This window comes from Temnothorax nylanderi, unplaced genomic scaffold, assembly GCF_030848795.1.
Source record: "Temnothorax nylanderi isolate EJ_2023f unplaced genomic scaffold, tnyl_v1.0 TNYL_tig0099_pilon, whole genome shotgun sequence".
NCBI lineage: Eukaryota > Metazoa > Arthropoda > Insecta > Hymenoptera > Formicidae > Temnothorax > Temnothorax nylanderi.
The window spans coordinates 163,686-181,676 of NW_027249161.1; the positions used below are offsets into that span (position 1 = coordinate 163,686).

The 17,991-nt window shown below is 35.1% G+C and overlaps 4 protein-coding genes across 5 annotated transcripts; 1 reads left to right on the plus strand and 3 right to left on the minus strand.

Moving 5' to 3' along the window:
- The first annotated feature begins 340 nt into the window (after positions 1 to 340).
- Positions 341 to 7,295, plus strand: Vtd (RAD21 cohesin complex component verthandi). 2 transcript variants are annotated; one of them, XM_071711535.1, is made up of 13 exons: positions 341 to 501; positions 907 to 1,076; positions 1,279 to 1,508; positions 1,595 to 1,778; positions 2,157 to 2,316; positions 2,389 to 2,581; positions 2,919 to 3,142; positions 3,225 to 3,445; positions 3,530 to 3,715; positions 3,832 to 4,197; positions 4,375 to 4,509; positions 4,676 to 4,831; positions 4,923 to 7,295. In XM_071711535.1, exons 2-13 carry the CDS (start codon positions 933 to 935, stop codon positions 5,046 to 5,048), a joined length of 2,325 nt encoding a protein of 774 aa, XP_071567636.1. In that variant the 5' UTR covers positions 341 to 501; positions 907 to 932; the 3' UTR covers positions 5,049 to 7,295. The 2 variants fall into 2 exon arrangements, with proteins under 2 accessions (XP_071567636.1, XP_071567637.1); XM_071711536.1 differs by having other exon boundaries at positions 353 to 511.
- Positions 7,086 to 11,154, minus strand: Cct1 (chaperonin containing TCP1 subunit 1). Its single transcript, XM_071711538.1, has 10 exons — positions 10,925 to 11,154; positions 9,988 to 10,073; positions 9,778 to 9,906; positions 9,596 to 9,693; positions 9,312 to 9,422; positions 8,806 to 9,211; positions 8,525 to 8,727; positions 7,830 to 8,022; positions 7,589 to 7,752; positions 7,086 to 7,508 (listed from the first exon to the last, which is right to left on the minus strand). Exons 1-10 carry the CDS (start codon positions 10,995 to 10,997, stop codon positions 7,298 to 7,300), a joined length of 1,674 nt encoding a protein of 557 aa, XP_071567639.1. The 5' UTR covers positions 10,998 to 11,154; the 3' UTR covers positions 7,086 to 7,297.
- A 408-nt stretch (positions 11,155 to 11,562) lies between these two features.
- Positions 11,563 to 17,677, minus strand: Mys45a (SDA1 domain containing protein Mys45A). The gene is made up of 10 exons (XM_071711500.1): positions 17,460 to 17,677; positions 17,219 to 17,314; positions 16,508 to 16,612; positions 14,320 to 14,418; positions 13,716 to 14,231; positions 13,398 to 13,632; positions 13,011 to 13,146; positions 12,608 to 12,923; positions 11,959 to 12,528; positions 11,563 to 11,884 (listed from the first exon to the last, which is right to left on the minus strand). The coding sequence occupies exons 2-10, from the start codon at positions 17,303 to 17,305 to the stop codon at positions 11,684 to 11,686; spliced, it is 2,265 nt and encodes a 754-aa protein (XP_071567601.1). The 5' UTR covers positions 17,306 to 17,314; positions 17,460 to 17,677; the 3' UTR covers positions 11,563 to 11,683.
- Orc5 (origin recognition complex subunit 5) lies at positions 14,693 to 16,512 on the minus strand. Its single transcript, XM_071711501.1, has one exon. It carries the CDS (start codon positions 16,293 to 16,295, stop codon positions 14,982 to 14,984), a length of 1,314 nt encoding a protein of 437 aa, XP_071567602.1. The 5' UTR covers positions 16,296 to 16,512; the 3' UTR covers positions 14,693 to 14,981.
- Positions 17,678 to 17,991: the final 314 nt, after the last annotated feature.

Genomic DNA, 17,991 nt, shown 5'->3' on the forward strand with positions numbered 1-17,991 from the left:
CGTACGGCCGTATGTTTCCGAATCGAGTAACGCGATTGGTCGAAATCCTACTGTTACGTTCTACGGAAAGTGTGTGTGGCCAGCTTAAATCTTTATTCGGACAACCGATTGACACGTTCGAGAGGAGCGGGACTCAAATTGACCACGTCGCCAATTGGCTGATTTAAAATAAAAATATCTGATTGGCTGTGAGTGGCTGCGGTCAATCGCAACGTCAAACGGGACACTCGACACTCCCATGGCGCGCATGAGTATGAGATAGGTCACGCGAGGACGGGTTTCGGAACGGCGGTTAACGGTGGATTGCTGTTGCCATGTTGGTGCGAGTGGTCGCGCGCAATCGTGATGAGCACTGCGAGCAATGGTGAGTTTCGGGTAGTACGCGTCGGGGCGAGAGCGTACCGTATGCACCGATGATCTGAGAGACTCTCGCGACTGTGGTTTTTTTCTGTACGAGATATGTCGCGGCTCTGCGCGGCCTAACGACGGGACGGTATTTCGGTGAGTCTTTGTGCGTATCATAACGGAGAACTGGTATCAGGAGTTTCACGTTACACCGTAACCGCCAAAACTGTAGACGGAAACGCCATCTTGTGCATTGATGTTTATATTTTTCACAAATCGAACGACGTCCGCTGTGGATTTTTCACTTTTTCAGATACATTCAATTTAGACCGCGTGCCGATTGACACATTCAACATTGATCGAGAATCTAATGTTGAATTTGTTTCACATTATCTCAGACCAAATGTAACGTTTTATTGCCAGAAAAGGAATGTTTCATTGATGTGTTGGGTTTAGGCAGGATGGCGTTTACTAAACGTTTCCCTTTTTCTAACTACGCTTCTTTTGCTTTTGAACTTAAATTTCTGATGGTATTAATTCACTTATTTCATCTTTTTACAGATCAGTGCTAGGAAAATTCAAGAACCATGTTTTACGCACATTTTGTGTTGGCCAAGAAAGGGCCCTTGGCCCGTATATGGCTGGCCGCTCATTGGGACAAGAAATTAACAAAGGCGCACGTATTTGAGACAAACATAGAAAAATCGGTGGATGGTATATTACAACCGAAGGTAAACGTCTTGGTGATCAGTAAAGTCTCACAAGAGGCCTGTTTATTTTTGCTGCACTTCTGAACTAGTGCAATAAATTAGAATGATACAAATATATTTTCTTTTATTCTATTTATTGCACTAGCTCAGAAGTGCAGCAAAAACAAACAGGCCTAAGATGCCTTGACATATCGTTAAATCTTACATATGATATTTATAACAGGTTAAGATGGCTTTGAGAACATCCGGCCACTTATTACTGGGAGTAGTACGAATCTATTCAAGGAAAGCCAAATACTTACTGGCCGATTGCAATGAAGCCTTCGTGAAGATCAAAATGGCCTTCAGGCCTGGAATGGTAGATCTGCCTGAAGAACACAGAGAGGCAGCTGTGACGGCCATCACTTTGCCAGAAGTGTTTCATGATTTCGACACTGCTATGCCTGAACTTAAGTAAGATAATGTGCCATTAAGCTTTTGTCCAAGAACTGTATACGTATAGTATTTTTAAATATTTGTTAAATAAATTTTCTTTTCAGAGACGTTGACATTGAAGCACAGTTTAGTTTGAATCAATCTAGAGCAGAAGAAATAACAATGAGGGAAGATTATGGTAGTTTATCTTTGGTTACGCACGATCAGGGCTTTGGTGATATGAGTTTTGACGCTGAGCCACCAGAGTTGCTACGACATGGCAGTGGCATGGAACCTTCATTAGATCAGGTATTTATTTTACTTTGTGTTCTTATTTTTATTTATTTAACACCTCTGATTATTATATAGTAATGAGTAAAATTGAATGTGCTTTATAAGGTTTCTCAAAAGTAATTATACATTTTAAAGTAATATTACATGTGCATAATAGCAAAACAGTCTAAATATAATATTAATATTTTAAAAAATTATACAAGTTTTTGTGAAAATGTTTATAGAATGTGTTCTCAGTTTTGTTTATTACCGTGTATATAACGTGAACAAATACTTGTAAACATTTTCTAAAGATGTCATTTTTGTTAAATAAGCAACAAAACTAACAATTTTTATTACTTTTTTTTTAATAATGAACATTTTAAGATATTAATTATACTGATTTGATTTTAGAGTCACATGTTGTTCAGCGATGGCCCAGGAATAGAAACAGCATTAGAACAAAAAGAGAAAGAGCCAGTTGCAGGAACGTCCGCTACAGCACAACCCATGGACATCGATACACCCATCAGAGATGATGGTTTTGGTGGTCATCTTGGCCAGGATATCATATGTACGATAAAAATAATTAGTATTCTACTTGCAACTGGATCCGATAATTGTTTATAATTATTACGTGTTTTAGCGGGAGGTCTCTTTGAAGGTGGTTTATTTGATGAGGCTCCAATGGGTGAAGTACCCGTTCCTGAGGTCAGTTCGATAAATGAGCAACCGGAAGCAGGCGCGGCTCCTGGAACTGCTGCTTCCGTGCACGATGACTCTGACGAAGATATGGGTGATCATTTTGGTGGTCCAGCTTCTCCGATGGGAGGCATGAGGTATTCATCATTTCCCAAAAATTATAAGATTCTAAAATATGCAATTTAAAAAAGAAAAATTAAGTAATAATAGCCAAAGCATGGTAGGGCACAAAGAAATATTTGTGTAATCGGTCTATTCAATGATCGAACTTTATTCAATAAACAAACATATCCAATCTTGGATCAAAATGTACGTTTGTTAACAAAAGTGTTTATCAGATAGACCGGTCAATTACACTTTGATCTTTATTGCCTAATTTTCCTTTCTTGATTTATTGTTGATCTCGTTCTTTGCGTATTTTACTATATATGAAATGTCGATATTATACTAACGAATTGAATACGTTATGTATAGCTCTGACGGCTCGAGACCAGCTACGCCAGCTGCAGCTGGAGAGGAAATTGAAGGAAGAATAAGCGTTGCTAGTCGACGTTTTACACCAGCTCCGCCAGTTATACCAGAAGAACATGCCATTGACAATATAGAAGAACCACCACCTTTACAAGATCAAACCACATTATTACATGATGAGGAAGAAAGCTTCGCGCTAGCTCCAATTGACGCATCCGCTTTGAAGGGTAAATTTTTTTATTCTAACATTGATGTACGTAATATGTTGTAATTAATTTATAATTAACAAAAAGTCATCGGTTTTCTTAGGATTCACAAAAGCCAAGCGCAAGCGTAAACTCATTGTCGATGAAGTAAAAAATATTTCTGGCGAGGAAATGAAGGCACAGCTATCCGATACTAGCGATATTATCACAACGTTGGACTTGGCACCACCTACGAAAAGACTAATGCACTGGAAGGAAACGGGCGGCGTAGAGAAGCTCTTCGCTCTGCCAGGAAGGCCTATTCCGGCTCGTGTTCTATTTAAAGTAATAATATTTCATATTATACGATTGTTTGAATAACAAACTTCGAAAACCTATGTAATTATTTTATCTTCGTTACCAAAACAGAATTATCAAAGGCATTTGACGAGCAAGTCTTACGATCATGAAGATTTCGGGCGACTTGGAAATGAAGAAGATGGAATGTCTTTGGAACAAATGAGAGATGCTCCAGAAGCAGAAGTGTCCTCTTTCGAACAAAGTATTCTCAGTAAGCGTACAGGACGAAAACGGAAAGCACCACTGGATGATGAGGTCAGTCATAAAAATAACAATAAAAGAAAAATCTTTTTTCTTTAAAGAAAATAAAAAATCAGTCAATTTTAATGGCGTATTATAATTAATATTAATGTAAATATCGTTATGTTTAGATAAGGCAACCTCCTCAACCAGCCCAACCAACTCCAGACATCAGTCAATCGAATGAAGCAGACATTCCAAACATAATTGCACAACAGAATCTATCTTCAGAATCAGCTATACCACCCGAAGTATCTTTACCAGCAGAACCATCGGTTTCCGATATAAGCAGCATTGTGCCTTCTGGGGAACCATCGGAGGTTTTACCACCAATTACCGAAACGCCTTTGCTCGGCTCGGAAATGCCACAAATCGCGCCAGGTGAGGTCAGCGCACACGAAGAGCCCCAAGTACCATCAACGTCGGCACAGGAAGACGGGGCCACCACCGTACAAACATCCGATATGCCGCAGATGGAAAATATGGGTTACGATCAAGTGAGTTAAAAAAACTTTCATTCTGTGACAGATGCATGAAAAATATAGAATTAATTTATATTTCCCTAAGTCTTTGATTGTATCATTTGCGTTGTAACTATTGCTTCCTTAAACATTACATCTAGAAAACACACATTTTATATAGAAATTCTTATCAATGCTGCATAATTTCGATAGGCGCAACCGCAGGTTTCGTACATGGGCTATGACGAACAGCATCCCCCAGCACATACGCCTGGTGCAATTTCCGAAAGAGGACCCGCTACACCATGGAACCATGAGGATTACGAGTTTCCGCCATCCGTGGGACCTGTAATACTATACTTAATATTATTCATAAACTTATATTTTCGTTATATATTTCTATAAACAGTATAAATAGTTTTCTATTTTACATTTATTTATTTATCACAAGTTTTGATGGAAAATTTAAAAAAATCTATAACATTAATTGCTTATAATATGTTGCATTTTTCAGCAAGAGGAACAACAAATGGATGAAACTTATGAGCAGTTTGAAGAACGTGTTCTTAACAAAAGAGCAGCGCATATGTATCATGTTATTAAGAGCAAACTAGATACCAAAGATAAATTAACACTATCGGAGATGGCATTCAAAAACAATCGCAAACAGGTTGGTACTTTATTAAATCCATTATCCAATATCCAATATGTTCGTCTATACGAGATTTTTATATTGATAAAAAAATACTCTGTCTTTGCAGGTTGCACAGAAATTTTATACGCTGTTAGTTCTGAAAAAGTTCCAAGTATTAGAACTCAATCAAGAATATTCATATGCTGAGATTATAGTGACAAAAGGACCAAAATTCGAAAATCCTGCGTTGTAAAGGTTTATGCTCTCAATTACAAAACTGCGCGTATCAAGGAAGGACGTTGACACCTATCTTTACACAAATATCAAAATAACATTCACATTTTTTTATAAATCCTAAATTAAGATAGTAGGATTTTTATTGTTTTTCAACACTGAATGATTTGTGAGAAATGAAATATCTGATTTTTTTTATTCCCTGTCTTGGAAAGATGCATAATGATATTATTGTGTAATCATTTTAATCGCATTGCGTTCCTTTTTTCATACGTATATATATAAAAAATATTATTACTTTTTACTTAAATAAATTCTTATTAATCTTGTTAAATATTTACTCCTAACTTGTACTCCTTATTTTCCAAAATAGATTTTGTCTTGCATTATTCATCAATCCGAACAGGGTTTGTATATAAATATAGCAATAGTTGAAAAATATTTTATGACATATGTATCATCAATGACTTTTTAAGTCTATATATTGCAAAAAGGTCCAAAACTACAGGTACACTCTTGACATTAATCAATTTTGAAAATATTTTGTAATAAAATATTAATGCAGTTAAAGGTTTCTATATTTTCAATTTATAAAATTCAGAAACTAAAAAATTCGGGAATTTATTTATAGTACTTATATACATATTTAGTTGTACTGTAAACAGTTATTAATGGAAGAGTTAATTTAATTGTTTGTGAATAATAATTTTATGTATTATTGTCAGAAAGAATATATTTTCGATTCCTATCTATACGAAAATAATAAAAGATACAAGAAACTAAACATTAATTACGGAATTTGTGTAAACTTTTTGTTATATGCTTTACTTTTATCAATTGAGATCATATTAATATTGCGAAAATCATAATTATCACTTTTTTTCTTTGAAAATATCTACTTAAAAAGTTAATAAAAAAATAATTAACAAATTAATAAATAAGTTAACAAAATTTGATTATGGTGCTGTTTTTGGAAAGAATATTTTCTTTAGTATACTATATTTATCAAAGAAAATTGTATGTTTAATGATTTATTGTTGTATTTGTATGTCTGTCTCATGATGCATAAGAATAATACAAAAAAATGACAATATATTTTAACGGATTAAATGTTCGTCATTCAAATTTTGCAATAAAGTTATAAGTTTACACTGTAAATAAATACATATATAACATCAAGGTAACAAATCGTTAAAATATAATCGTAAGAAATAATTTAGTAATGTGTCATTAAGTTTAAAATCAGTTAACTGCCATGTAACAAATATATTGTAAATAACATCTATTTAACGAACCAGGTTTACTGAGAAAATAAATATCGTTTATGTATAATGTTATTTATAAACGATATTGAACCTACTGTGAGCATACATATCATATAATACTTAAAACTGTTATTCTCCATTATTTTCCATTAATGAACTGTTACACTAGATATATATTAGATAATAATTTATTTAGTTAGTAGAAGAGTTTCTTTTTATAATTAAGTTATCTTTCACATGCGCGATGTAATAGGAAAATATCATCTGAACTCAAAACTTATTTTAATATTTTACGACAAAATATTCATTCTTCATTATTACTGCATGTGGGATTTGTATGTTAAACACAATTTTATGACGAGTAACATACACATACACACACATTTAATATTAATTATTTATATAGTAGTATATTATTATATAATATTCAGTAATTTAATTTTATATTATTTTTATCCGAAGTAAAATATATTACATGCGTGCGTAATGTCATATTATTTAAGTCATATTCATTGTTAAATAATTACATAGACATTTGGATAAAATTGGTATAATTAGCATAAACAATATGAAATACATTTTCGATATACTGTAAATACCGTGATTATATTAACTACAAAATTCCCTTAAACATAGAAGTTTATTCATATAAATCAAAGAAATGTAAGTTTAAGAACATCCCTAGTTTTTAGTAATAAACACAAAATTAAATATTTCTCCTACATATTCTTTTTTATACAGATGTTAAATATCGTATTCTGTGGTATTAATGCAATCAAATAAGTATAACATTATGTTATAAAACAGCTTTATTTTAGCAGCATTTTACGCACGCGGACAATATACGAGTAGCAAGTTGTAATTAAATCTTTATTATCGCGTGTGATATTTGTATGCGCAGTGGAACATTTACAAATCTTTTACATTTTTCTCGTATAAACGCAGTGTATTCAATATAATATGTAAATATGTATCCAACATAATATATAAATGCATTTTGACATTACTCTTCCAATTCACCAGCGTCCATAGCGTCTTGATAAGACTTGGTCTTCGAGTGCTCAGGATCTAATCTAATCATATCATCGATTCGAAGAATGGTTATAGCTGCTTCAGTAGCAAATTTCAAAGATTTAATTTTTGAAATGGCTGGTTCTAACACGCCTGCTTTTTTGTTATCTCTTATAGTTCCCATGAGTAAATCAAGACCCACCCTGTAAAAGAATAAACATAATTCATATTATTTTATATGACAAACCATGACAAACTATGAGAAAGGCCAATGGAAACTTACCACTTCAAGTCGACAAGATCTGGTTTTGTTATACTGGAATTATGATAGGCTCGGAGCTTGGCGACAAGATCGGTTGCGTCTTGTGCAGCGTTTACGGCTAATGTTTTTGGTATAACTAATAAAGATCGAGCAAATTCCGCTATAGCCAGTTGTTCTCGGGAGCTCTGTAACATAGAAGCGTGTAAATATCTCATGCCAGGGAAAGAAAAATTGATAGTAAAGATGCAGAATTGAATTATACCAATGATGTCGCAAAGTTTTCCAAGTATATTGAGAGTGCGGCTTCTACGCAACCTCCTCCCGCGACGACGTTTTTACTTTCCAAGACTCTCTTGACAACGCATAACGCATCATGTATGGAACGTTCCATTTCATCGCAGTAATAATCGTTTGGTCCGCGTAAAATGATAGAGCTCGCTGTGCGTGCCTTAGGCCTTGAAATTTGAAAAAAAATCATCGATAAATAACAGTGCCTTTATTGCTATTTTTCATAATACTAATTGCGTTATGTGTGGTGACGCGTGGCTCATTATAAAAACGACCGACTGATAAACGGGGGGTCCCAAGTTCGAGTCCCGATCGTCACCTCGCATGCCTCGCAAAAGATACAGATCCTGCTTTACATTTTTTAAGCCTAAGGATCTGGAGGATCTGGAAGAATGACGAGCGGTCTCATAAACCTGGTGCAGAATACCGGCCAGGGATCGACAACTCAACCTCGAAAGCGGGGAAGTCACTTTTTAAATCTAAGTGACACTAGGAAACTAATTAGTCCCACCCGCTATTATTACTACTGCTACTAATTATGTTATACGAGAATTCTAGAAATATATTTCAGCAGATATATGTGAGACGGCAAACGTGTATAACTGACATAAGAACTATTCTTCTTTTCATGGAGCTTTACCGACATCTTATTAATAGCAAAATATATACCCTTTAATCAAAATAAGTTCGTCATCGCATATCATCTCTTGCACTACTTCGGCAGCCTCCCCCAAGAAACTGGCCTCGAAGCTCTCCTCTCCTTCCATGTTGGTCAGGGAAGTTACAAATTGCGCGCCTGTAGCTTTAGCGATTCTTTTCATATCAGCTTTCTTGCATCTGCGCACTACTATGGTCTTAGCTTCCACAAAATACTGTGGAAAGATAAAAAATTGAATATTGCGCTCACATCTGGAATCCATTACTAGAAATTAGAAATGTTACGACTGTACCTTTAAGCATAAATCGTCAATGCCGCCGGATAAAAGAACGACATTGGTCCCAGCAGCAAGAATCTTCTGAATGCGTTCCTTGGTGATATCCGCTTCGCGTTGACGAACAGCTTCGAGTTTCTCGGGATCTGTAATAAGTACTTCGACGCCCAACTTCATCTTTGCTTTCTGCAACGAGAAGTCTAGACACGCGATTTTCGCGTTCGCTATCCTTTTCGGCATTGCTTGAGAAGCGACGGTACAATTTAGCGCATATCCTTGAACTAAAACCGATTCTCGAACGCTCTTTCCGTGTGCCTTCAAAACATTGACTGCTTTTATAGGATATAAAAATCCTCCCTTGCCGTCATTGATTTTTACCGCGTTAGCAGCGTCGACCACCATGTTGCCAAAGAAATTGGCATCACTAATTATTAGTTATAGAAAATATTTCATACATTGCTTCTACCAAATATCGAAAAACAAACTGCAAACGATGAGATTATAAGTAACATCAAAAAGGATACGCTCCAATAATTTTGCTTGACATAGATGTTTTTGCAACATTAACCAAGCAATCCCTTCCGAGTTCGTCCACGCTGACAGTAAGGTGTTCCTGAATATACTTGCATGCTTCTCTAAAATTGATTTCATGTAAAATTGTATCAACTAAAATGTCTTTTTTTTTATTCGATAAATATGAAATACACTTTTATTCATTAATAATTTAGCTAATTAACATTAATCAATAATTCAATTGATTTCATATTAAAGGTAAAATGATTAATAAAGTGAATCATTGAATACTTACTTGCAGGCGAGTCTGTAGCCACTAATGACTGAAGTCGGATGTATCTTTTGTTTCACAAGCTCATCTGCATTTTTCAAAAGCTCGGCTGCTATTATGACCTTCAAAATATAAAATAGCATTTTATTAAATATATATTTAATTAAAAATTTTATTAAATGTACAAATATAATTGGATCACTTACCACTGAAGTAGTACCATCTCCAACTTCCTCATCTTGTAACTGGGCTAATTCAACTAGAACTCGCGAAGCTGGGTGTTCAACTTCTAACAAGCGTAAGATAGTCGCACCATCATTGGTAATAGTGACATCCTGAAAACGTCGTAATTAATATTAATGTTTTGTTCCAAATTCTTATGTTTATATTAAAAGCTATAAGAGCTAGATACATACACCAATGTCATCGACCAACATTTTGTCCAATCCAACCGGACCCAAGGAGCTTTTAACTATATTAGCGATAGCACAGGCAGCCATAACTGGAAGAGATATAAATAAATAATATATTTATATCATACATTTGCATGTACAACTCACATATTAAATTTTAACTATGTACAATTCAAAGATTATATATAAGCTATTTTCATTTTAAATAAAAATTATCAAAATATAGGCATGAAGTATTTATTAATTGTTCATATAATTAACCCTAGTAGTACAAATATGGGTATTCCATGTCCGATTGACTTCTATCCATGAAAAATTCTCGAAATTTCAAAGAGTCCCCAATTATACACTTATTTTTTTTCCAGAATAGAGTGCCGATATTTATTCCAGAAACTTGAAAGTATGTTCATGAATTTTTAGAGATTTTTTTAAATTACTTTAAATATGTGAAAAAGTGGTTGGACACGTTGATATCCATGTTTGTACGAATAAAGTGCCGTTTTTCACATTGTACTGTAAGAGAGTTAATTTTTTACACAATATACCAAGTTGCTTTGTACTCCTAAGAAAGCATTATTTTTATATTATTTGTCGAAGTTTATCGCACATTTATTTTTAAGCAAAATAAACCCAACTACTATTTGACACAGTCAACAAGTATGTACATGTGCGGAATCTATTTTACGTTAGGGCTAGTCGTCTATTTCCCGGTTGCAGGCCTCGATTGCCAACCGTGATTTCGTGTTATACGTAAAACGGGAGTAACAATATATTCAAGCGTCGAAGACCGCTTCTAATATCTACCGATTCCGTTTCATGGATTTCACGGATTTCTCGGTAGAAAAACGGCAATCGATACGAACGGCACGAATAAGGACGCGGAGTCCTCGAGGCCGCGCGGGACGCGATATAACCAAACTCCGCGGATTGATGCTCATACCATTTTGCGTTCGCACCGGGGCTCCCGACTGTCGGACGCCTCCGATGGCTAAAGCACTCGCTACCGTCGACATTGCGAGGGACTCGATGTTATTTCAGCACGACACAGAAACCACGTTGCTCGGTAACGACGCCGAGAAATCGGAGAAAGAGTCTTGAGTCTTGACGAGTCCAAGGAAGCCGCGTGCGACTTGGATGCTTGATGCGACTACGAATAATAATGATTATAATGACGATCAGCGCCAGCGCCCAACTTCGCCTCCTACTTCCTTTTACGGTCAAGTGCGACGTTAGCGGCTATTGGCCACGTCGCGTTTCATCTTCAAACGTGATTGGCGACGAGTTGGACCAAAAAGTAGCGCGTCTTCTACCAATTTCTTATTTATTTGATTTGATTTATTTTATTTTCTGACTGCGGAGTTTCTTGTTACGCTTATATTTTTTTAATTTTTAAAATTCTTCCTCGTGATTTTGTTATTAATTAATGAATTTTGCAAATTTTTCCCATATATTATTACCTAAGTTGTCGGCATATTCTTAATAAAATTATGACAATTATACAAAAGAAGGAGAGTATAACATAAAAGAGAAGGAGAATATAACTTAAAGGAAAGCACTATGTGCCTACAACAATATACGTACAGTTTTCAGTTTTTTAATTAGAATATAATGTATTTAAAATCATTGTACATTGTATGTACAGGCAAACAAATTTACTATTATTAAGAAAAATGCATAAAAGTTAATTACAATACACTAATTATTTCATTTTCCTTTGCTTTATCAGATGATTTTTAAGAGCTATTTGTTTCTCTCTGAAAGATCGTTTTACTTTCGTTTTCAATTTCTGCTTCAGCATCGAGAATGCCTTTCCTTTTCTCTTCTCACGATTTGTTGTACTGCACAACGGATTTTGTCGTCGATCTTTAAAACCGAATTTGTCCCGTGCTTCTTGTCCCTTCTGCAAATTCAATGAATGTCTAAGCTAATATTCTATTCCGTATATCAGACGGGAATACAACAGTATATACATACCTTCACAGATTTCTGTCGAGCAGCCTTATCATGCTTGCGTTTCTTATATATGTTTTCTATATCGCTAAGTTTTACCAATTCTCCACCTTGATTCGTCTCGATTTGATCACGCGGCCTCTTAACAGCACGCTTAACGTACGTTATGTCTTGCTTTGCTAACGCGACGTCAATTTTCCTGAAGTCTTTGTCCGTGAGTAATCGTTCGGTGGATATTACAGACGCTTTTGTCTTTCTCTCAGCCGTTAATTCTTCGTTCTTCTCGGACTCGTGTTTCGCCTTCTTCTCTAATTTCTGCGCCCTCCTCAGTTGTTTCGTTAAAACGTTTTTCTTTCGCAAAACTTTATCTGTTTTTTGTTCTCCGCTATTCGCTTCACAAGTATTCTGTGCACTGTTGTTTTCGCCATGCGATAACGTTGAAGTGTTATTATCCTCATTTTCGCTAGTGGAAGATCTCGCCGTTTCATCCAAATCAGCTGTCGACTCGTTCTCGCTTACTTCCTCCTCGCCGATTTCCTCCTCGCCGATTTCTTCCTCGCTGCTTTCACTTACGTCGATCCATTCGTCATCATCCTATATTTGAATAGATTTTTTAAATATAATTTTACGAAAGATAAGTAATTGAGAAAGCAATTTGGATATTTTCACTTACTTCTTCGTCACTATCATTAGTCTCTTCAGTATTCTCAGCAGATTGATTATATAAAACTTCTGCTCCTGGTACAAACTCGCTAGCCCGAATTTCGCCGTATTTGGACGACTTTATCATAACATTGGTTTCTGTAGGACGGCCTCTGTCTTTTTTACGCAATAAATCGGGCATTAAACGTCTAAATGTGCCAATTAAAGAATGCGCTGCCATCATGACGGAACGTTCCTTGTATTGCTTGTATTGTGTTAAATCCTCAAGCAAATCCTCACTCATGGCCAATGGACATCGTGTACATATCTCACGTACAGTATTTAAACTGTAAATATATATTATAAATAAATAACGATATAAACAACACGTGTATTCGTAACAAATAATTATTAAAAAATAGATATTTACATACCCAATAGCCATTACATCCGCAGAATTTCTTTCCGTTATGAAATTGTTTGCCAATGTCTTCAAAACGGGTTCTAACACCTCGGGTGGTACTAATTCATGTGAAGCCTGAGCTATAAACTGCAAAAGTTTGGTAACCTCTGGAAAAAACAAAAACGATATGTATAACATCTAAATAAAAAGTTAGGTGGGAGCTACATGCTCTTTGTATGGCTCAAAACTTAAAAAAAAATTAATAAAGTTTATATAACAATTAAATTAATAGTAATCAACTATGTAGAATAGATACTTAAAAAAAATTAAATAAAGGAAGATATTTAGTTAAAAGTCTAAATGTTAAGGAACTAGAGAATATTCGAATAATAACTTAATAATGCGTTATTAATCTCACCTCGTTGATGGGGCTGAAGGAACCTTTGTATATACGGATAAAAATTCAAGAGAAATAAACTATGCAGGCCAATAAGTCTAGAGACAACATCCAGAGTCATGAGCTTTACTTCAAATCTATCATTATTTTTTTCTATCTGCTTGAACAATCTTTCAGCAAAATCCTGAGGGTCGTGAATTAAATGCAACGCCGAAAAATTATATTGCGGCGCCTTAGATTTCTTCTTTTTGGCTTTCTGGAAGATACATTAAAATTAGAAGTTATAATTTACATTTCCTATAAATATTATGATAAATTCCATAAAATTAAACCACTTACTACGAATGACTGTTTAGCTTTCTTTAACTGCTTCTCTCGTTTCTTCGTTTTCTTGTTTACTTTATTGGCCAACATGATTTCCTTCATACTTGGCTCATCATCCGAATCACTATCGTCACTTCCTTTTTCCTCCGGGTCGGTTCCCAAAAAGAATTTCAAACTAGCGACCGCTACTTTTGTTATTTTCGAAAAGCAACCCGTTGCTATAACGTTAACAGTCTTGACGTCGTTCCAGACATTTTTATTGTACAATTCTATCATAATGTCCACAGACATCTTCGCGGCTCTGACATTGGGATCTTTTAGCATAGAGAACATAAAATTTTGTAATACTGTATTGACCTTCGCATTTTTATGCTTTGCATTAATATTTTTTATATCTGTAACTATATGCGTTTGGAGAAACTGCCTTAAGACCTTATCCTGACATTTTAAAAGTTCAAAAAATAAACTGAGAAGTGCAGTAGGTTCTAAAAGGGATTTGTTGCGTAGCTGGATCAACGCTTTACAAAACGTCTGTAAAGAATATAATTATAATGTAGTTGGTAATAATCACGCGCAATATTTTATAGCATAATTTAACTTCCATGCATACAATGCTTACCAATCGCATTCCATTGTCTAGTAGGACGTTATGAGTTTGTAATATATCGACAATCTCTTGGGGATATGTCTTCAAATCACCTGGATAGCAATGGGCTACCTGTAATAATACGCAAAAAGGTAGAGAAGCTTGTTCAGCACATGCATCATTTTATCGAGTGATTTTTAAAATGATAAAAATAGTAATTATGCAGTTCATACAAATTATTATCTATACTGTTATATACATTACTTATGCACGCACAATCGATAACTGTATTTAACTTTAATTTAAATATTTAAACATTAATGTTGTAAAATATTTCATATTTAATTTAATTCAAATTTAAATATTAATGTTATGAGATAGGAAATGTTTAAATAAATACAGTATATGTATTTGCAAAACTTTTAATAAAAAGAAAATCAAATTATCACATCAATTTACACACAAAATTATATTTCTCATATGCCAAACTTATTTTATGCATTACAAATTGTTACATACTAAATATATAAAAATAAAATCTTATTCTAATATAAATATAGGAATACGTGAATTGATTTTAAATACTTAAGAAATCTTCATACAATAAAGCGTTAGGTAAAGCTGTTAGAAACAAGCACACATATGAAACTGTAACTAAAGATGAACATAATGAATTATGTATATGAAGTATATTTTCAATTCATGTTCGTGCTCAAGTAATTCTTTACTTCAAAGCCAATCGTCTTAGCTACGACGATAATAAAGTCTTGGCTTGCGCAGCACTTGAATTTCGTTTCATCCAACTGCGTGACGTTATCCCCGACGATAGATAGTAGACCAAGCTGGCACATGGTAGATATTTGAGCTAGCAAATTGGCATTGATGTCTACCTTTTCGTCGAGAATAGCGCAGAAGATCGCGAGCATCCTCGAGATGGTGAAGACGCGAGATTTCTTTGGCGCATCTTCTCCCGTTTTCCTAATCGACCGCATCTTCTTTCGTTTCTTACTACGCTTCATAAAAATATGTTTGTCGTACTTCGCGGGATTGTACGAAGCTAGATACGCTGCGATTAGCATGTACTTCGCGTAAAACGGTAGTTCAAAACTCAAAGCTAGCTTCGTCGTCGACTCAATCTCCCGAGACATTTGATGATCGGGTTGCAAGAAATCGCCCGTAGAAACCCTAAGATAAATGATTTCCAAATTGGATCTCAGGGTGGCAGAAATGTTTCGCCACAGTGCACCAACGTTGTCCGGCTCAATTCGCTTACTCTCTATGGGTTCTATGTATTTAGCAAAGTTTATTTTGGCCATGTGCCGAAGCTCGTTTAGATCTCTACAAAATCGGAAGAATACAGAAAGAAAGAGATTCAAATAATTCTTATAAAAATCCGCTTCGTAATTCGCTGGCTTGTCTAATAACAGCAATTGGGCCAATTCGTCCTTCGTGTACTGGGGAAAATAAATCTTTATAGGCTTCAATGCGCCTATCTTAGTGTTAAATTTATCCCACACGATCTCGCTTATCAAAATCGTACATATATTAACACCGGATAATTCTCTGAGTCTTAAGATCGATGGCAAAAAGGTCGCGTCGAAGTGTCTTATCTTATGACATTTATCAAATACCAGCACGATCGGACGTTCATCGTTGTGGGAAATCTTTTTAAGCGCGAGTATAAAATCCATAATATTGTCGCAGCTGTATTTCAATTGTGTATCTGCGCTCAATTCTCTCGTAGATGCGGCTAAATCGTCCAGGATATAATTATATATGTGTTTGCTACCTAAATGCTCTATACAATTAACATAGCTGACGTTATACTTTAAGTGATTGAGCAGACTTTGGATAATTAACGACTTTCCAGTAGCCATATGACCATAAACGAATATGCTTTCTGGCATTGGTTCGTCCACTACGCCGATCAAGGAATACAGCCGTGCTATAATTTTCTCGCGGCATACAATGTTATCCTTTCTTGTCATCTTTTTTAAATATTTTTCCATGATTACGCCTTAAAATTACTCAAGAGATAAAACTGAGATACAATCAATTTTTAGTTTTTGTTGCTTATACCGTGTCACACTTATTTGAGAAAGGTAAACGACAGCTTTGGCAAAGCGCTCTTATAATGGATTTATGATAATACTTAAACTTAGGCAAATCGCATGTATATTTTCATCGCTTCTATAACTTAAGCATGTGTGTGTGCGCTAACCTGAGCCAAGAAGGTTATCAGCTCATCGAGACTTTTGTTAAATTGCGTGGGCTCCAAACGAAAAACTTCTAAAGTAGACTTGTAATGCTGATGTTGTTGAAGAAACTGTAAACAAACATATTACTTGAAACTTTTGAAATAACCACATGGTTATCCTTATTTATATGCAATTAACAAACAAGGATACACAGGAATGGCTCCTAGACTATATTAGTACAATATGCAGCAATATAAAATCATATTGTAACTAGTAACTCATAAATGCATGTTATAGATTTATATACATGTACAATCAATAAGGTAGCCAATATGTCAACAAAGAAAGAATAAAATATGATACAAAGATAAAAGGGTGAAGCATGGCTGTGTGAGACTGCTCAATTCATAGTTAGTGAGTCTCAGATTAGTCCCAACCCTCATCTCACGTATGCTTTGATTTTATATAAGAAAGCCTGTTCTTTTTAGCTGAACTTCTTGCATGGTTCATCTTTCCTCTTTTTCTTTTCACGTTGGAGAGAAAAAGAGAAAAGATGAACCGTGCAAGCTCAGCTTGCTCAGCTAAAAAGATCAGGCCTAGAGATTGATCGGAGAGTTGAAATAAAGGAGTATATGAAGCAAATATGGTAGTCCGTTTCGCAAACCTATATTCCATTTATATATGAAACATATAATGTAAAAAAATAAAACATACAGTAAAGATACAGAGCTTACCTCTTCTTTGTAAGACTCTGGATCACGTTTGATAAGATTCTGCAGTTGTGGAAGATTATCCGGTAATTGATTGTTATGTCTTACCATGTTTAAAACCTATATGAATAAACGACTGTGATCATTACGGGAAATACGCAATGGATTTTAGCGAAATACGGAAACTAACGCGGGGAAAAAGCGTCTTACCGTGAAAATAAGATCGAGCATGAAAATAATAATGTAGTGTCGTTATCATACTTACGTTCTACGCGGCTTCGAAAATAATTGAGCCTTATAAATCGTTTTCGGTCCAGTTTCGCGGTGAAACACTGCAATCTTATCCCATACGCCGTATGTTAAACATTAAATCAGCAAATTCCTTAAGCTTTAACAATTTTCCTTACATAAAATATCGTAACTTTAAATATCAAACACCGTTCTCTCATACTCCACGTGCAGGTGGAGAATAGGGAGGATTGAGGAGAATGAAGAATGAAGAAATACAAAGATAAGACAGTTGGTTGAATTTACAGAGTGCATTCAGTACTGCAATTGCTCACCGAGCGGCTACGTAGCAATTAAGTGTGATTGGTTGGATCCAAAGGTAAAAACCAATCACATTCAATTGCTACTTAGCGGCTCAGGCTGCATCCCCATGAGAAAGAAATAGCGGAAGGGAAATAAAACGGAATTACTCTGATTGGCTAATATCCCACCTGGAGAGAGCCCCCATCTGGAAATTAGCCAATCAGAGTAATTCCATTTTAATTCCGTTCCGCTTTTCCATAGCAGTC

Bases quoted from the DNA above. Each gene is read 5' to 3' on its own strand.
- Vtd (XM_071711535.1), top strand. From the start codon at position 933: ATGTTTTACGCACATTTTGTGTTGGCCAAGAAAGGGCCCTTGGCCCGT. The intron at 3,143-3,224 runs GTAAATTTTTTT...CGGTTTTCTTAG, and splicing joins TGACGCATCCGCTTTGAAGG to GATTCACAAAAGCCAAGCGC. The intron at 4,510-4,675 runs GTAATACTATAC...TGCATTTTTCAG, and splicing joins TTCCGCCATCCGTGGGACCT to CAAGAGGAACAACAAATGGA.
- Cct1 (XM_071711538.1), bottom strand. From the start codon at position 10,997: ATGTCGACGGTAGCGAGTGCTTTAGCCATCGGAGGCGTCCGACAGTCG. The intron at 10,074-10,924 runs GTATGAGCATCA...TATCTCTTCCAG, and splicing joins CCCGGTGCGAACGCAAAATG to TTATGGCTGCCTGTGCTATC. The intron at 7,753-7,829 runs GTATAATTCAAT...TCTATGTTACAG, and splicing joins AAAACTTTGCGACATCATTG to AGCTCCCGAGAACAACTGGC.
- Orc5 (XM_071711501.1), bottom strand. From the start codon at position 16,295: ATGGAAAAATATTTAAAAAAGATGACAAGAAAGGATAACATTGTATGC.
- Mys45a (XM_071711500.1), bottom strand. From the start codon at position 17,305: ATGGTAAGACATAACAATCAATTACCGGATAATCTTCCACAACTGCAG. The intron at 14,419-16,507 runs GTTAGCGCACAC...GTATTATTACAG, and splicing joins TGATAACCTTCTTGGCTCAG to GTAGCCCATTGCTATCCAGG. The intron at 14,232-14,319 runs GTAAGCATTGTA...TATTCTTTACAG, and splicing joins TAGACAATGGAATGCGATTG to ACGTTTTGTAAAGCGTTGAT.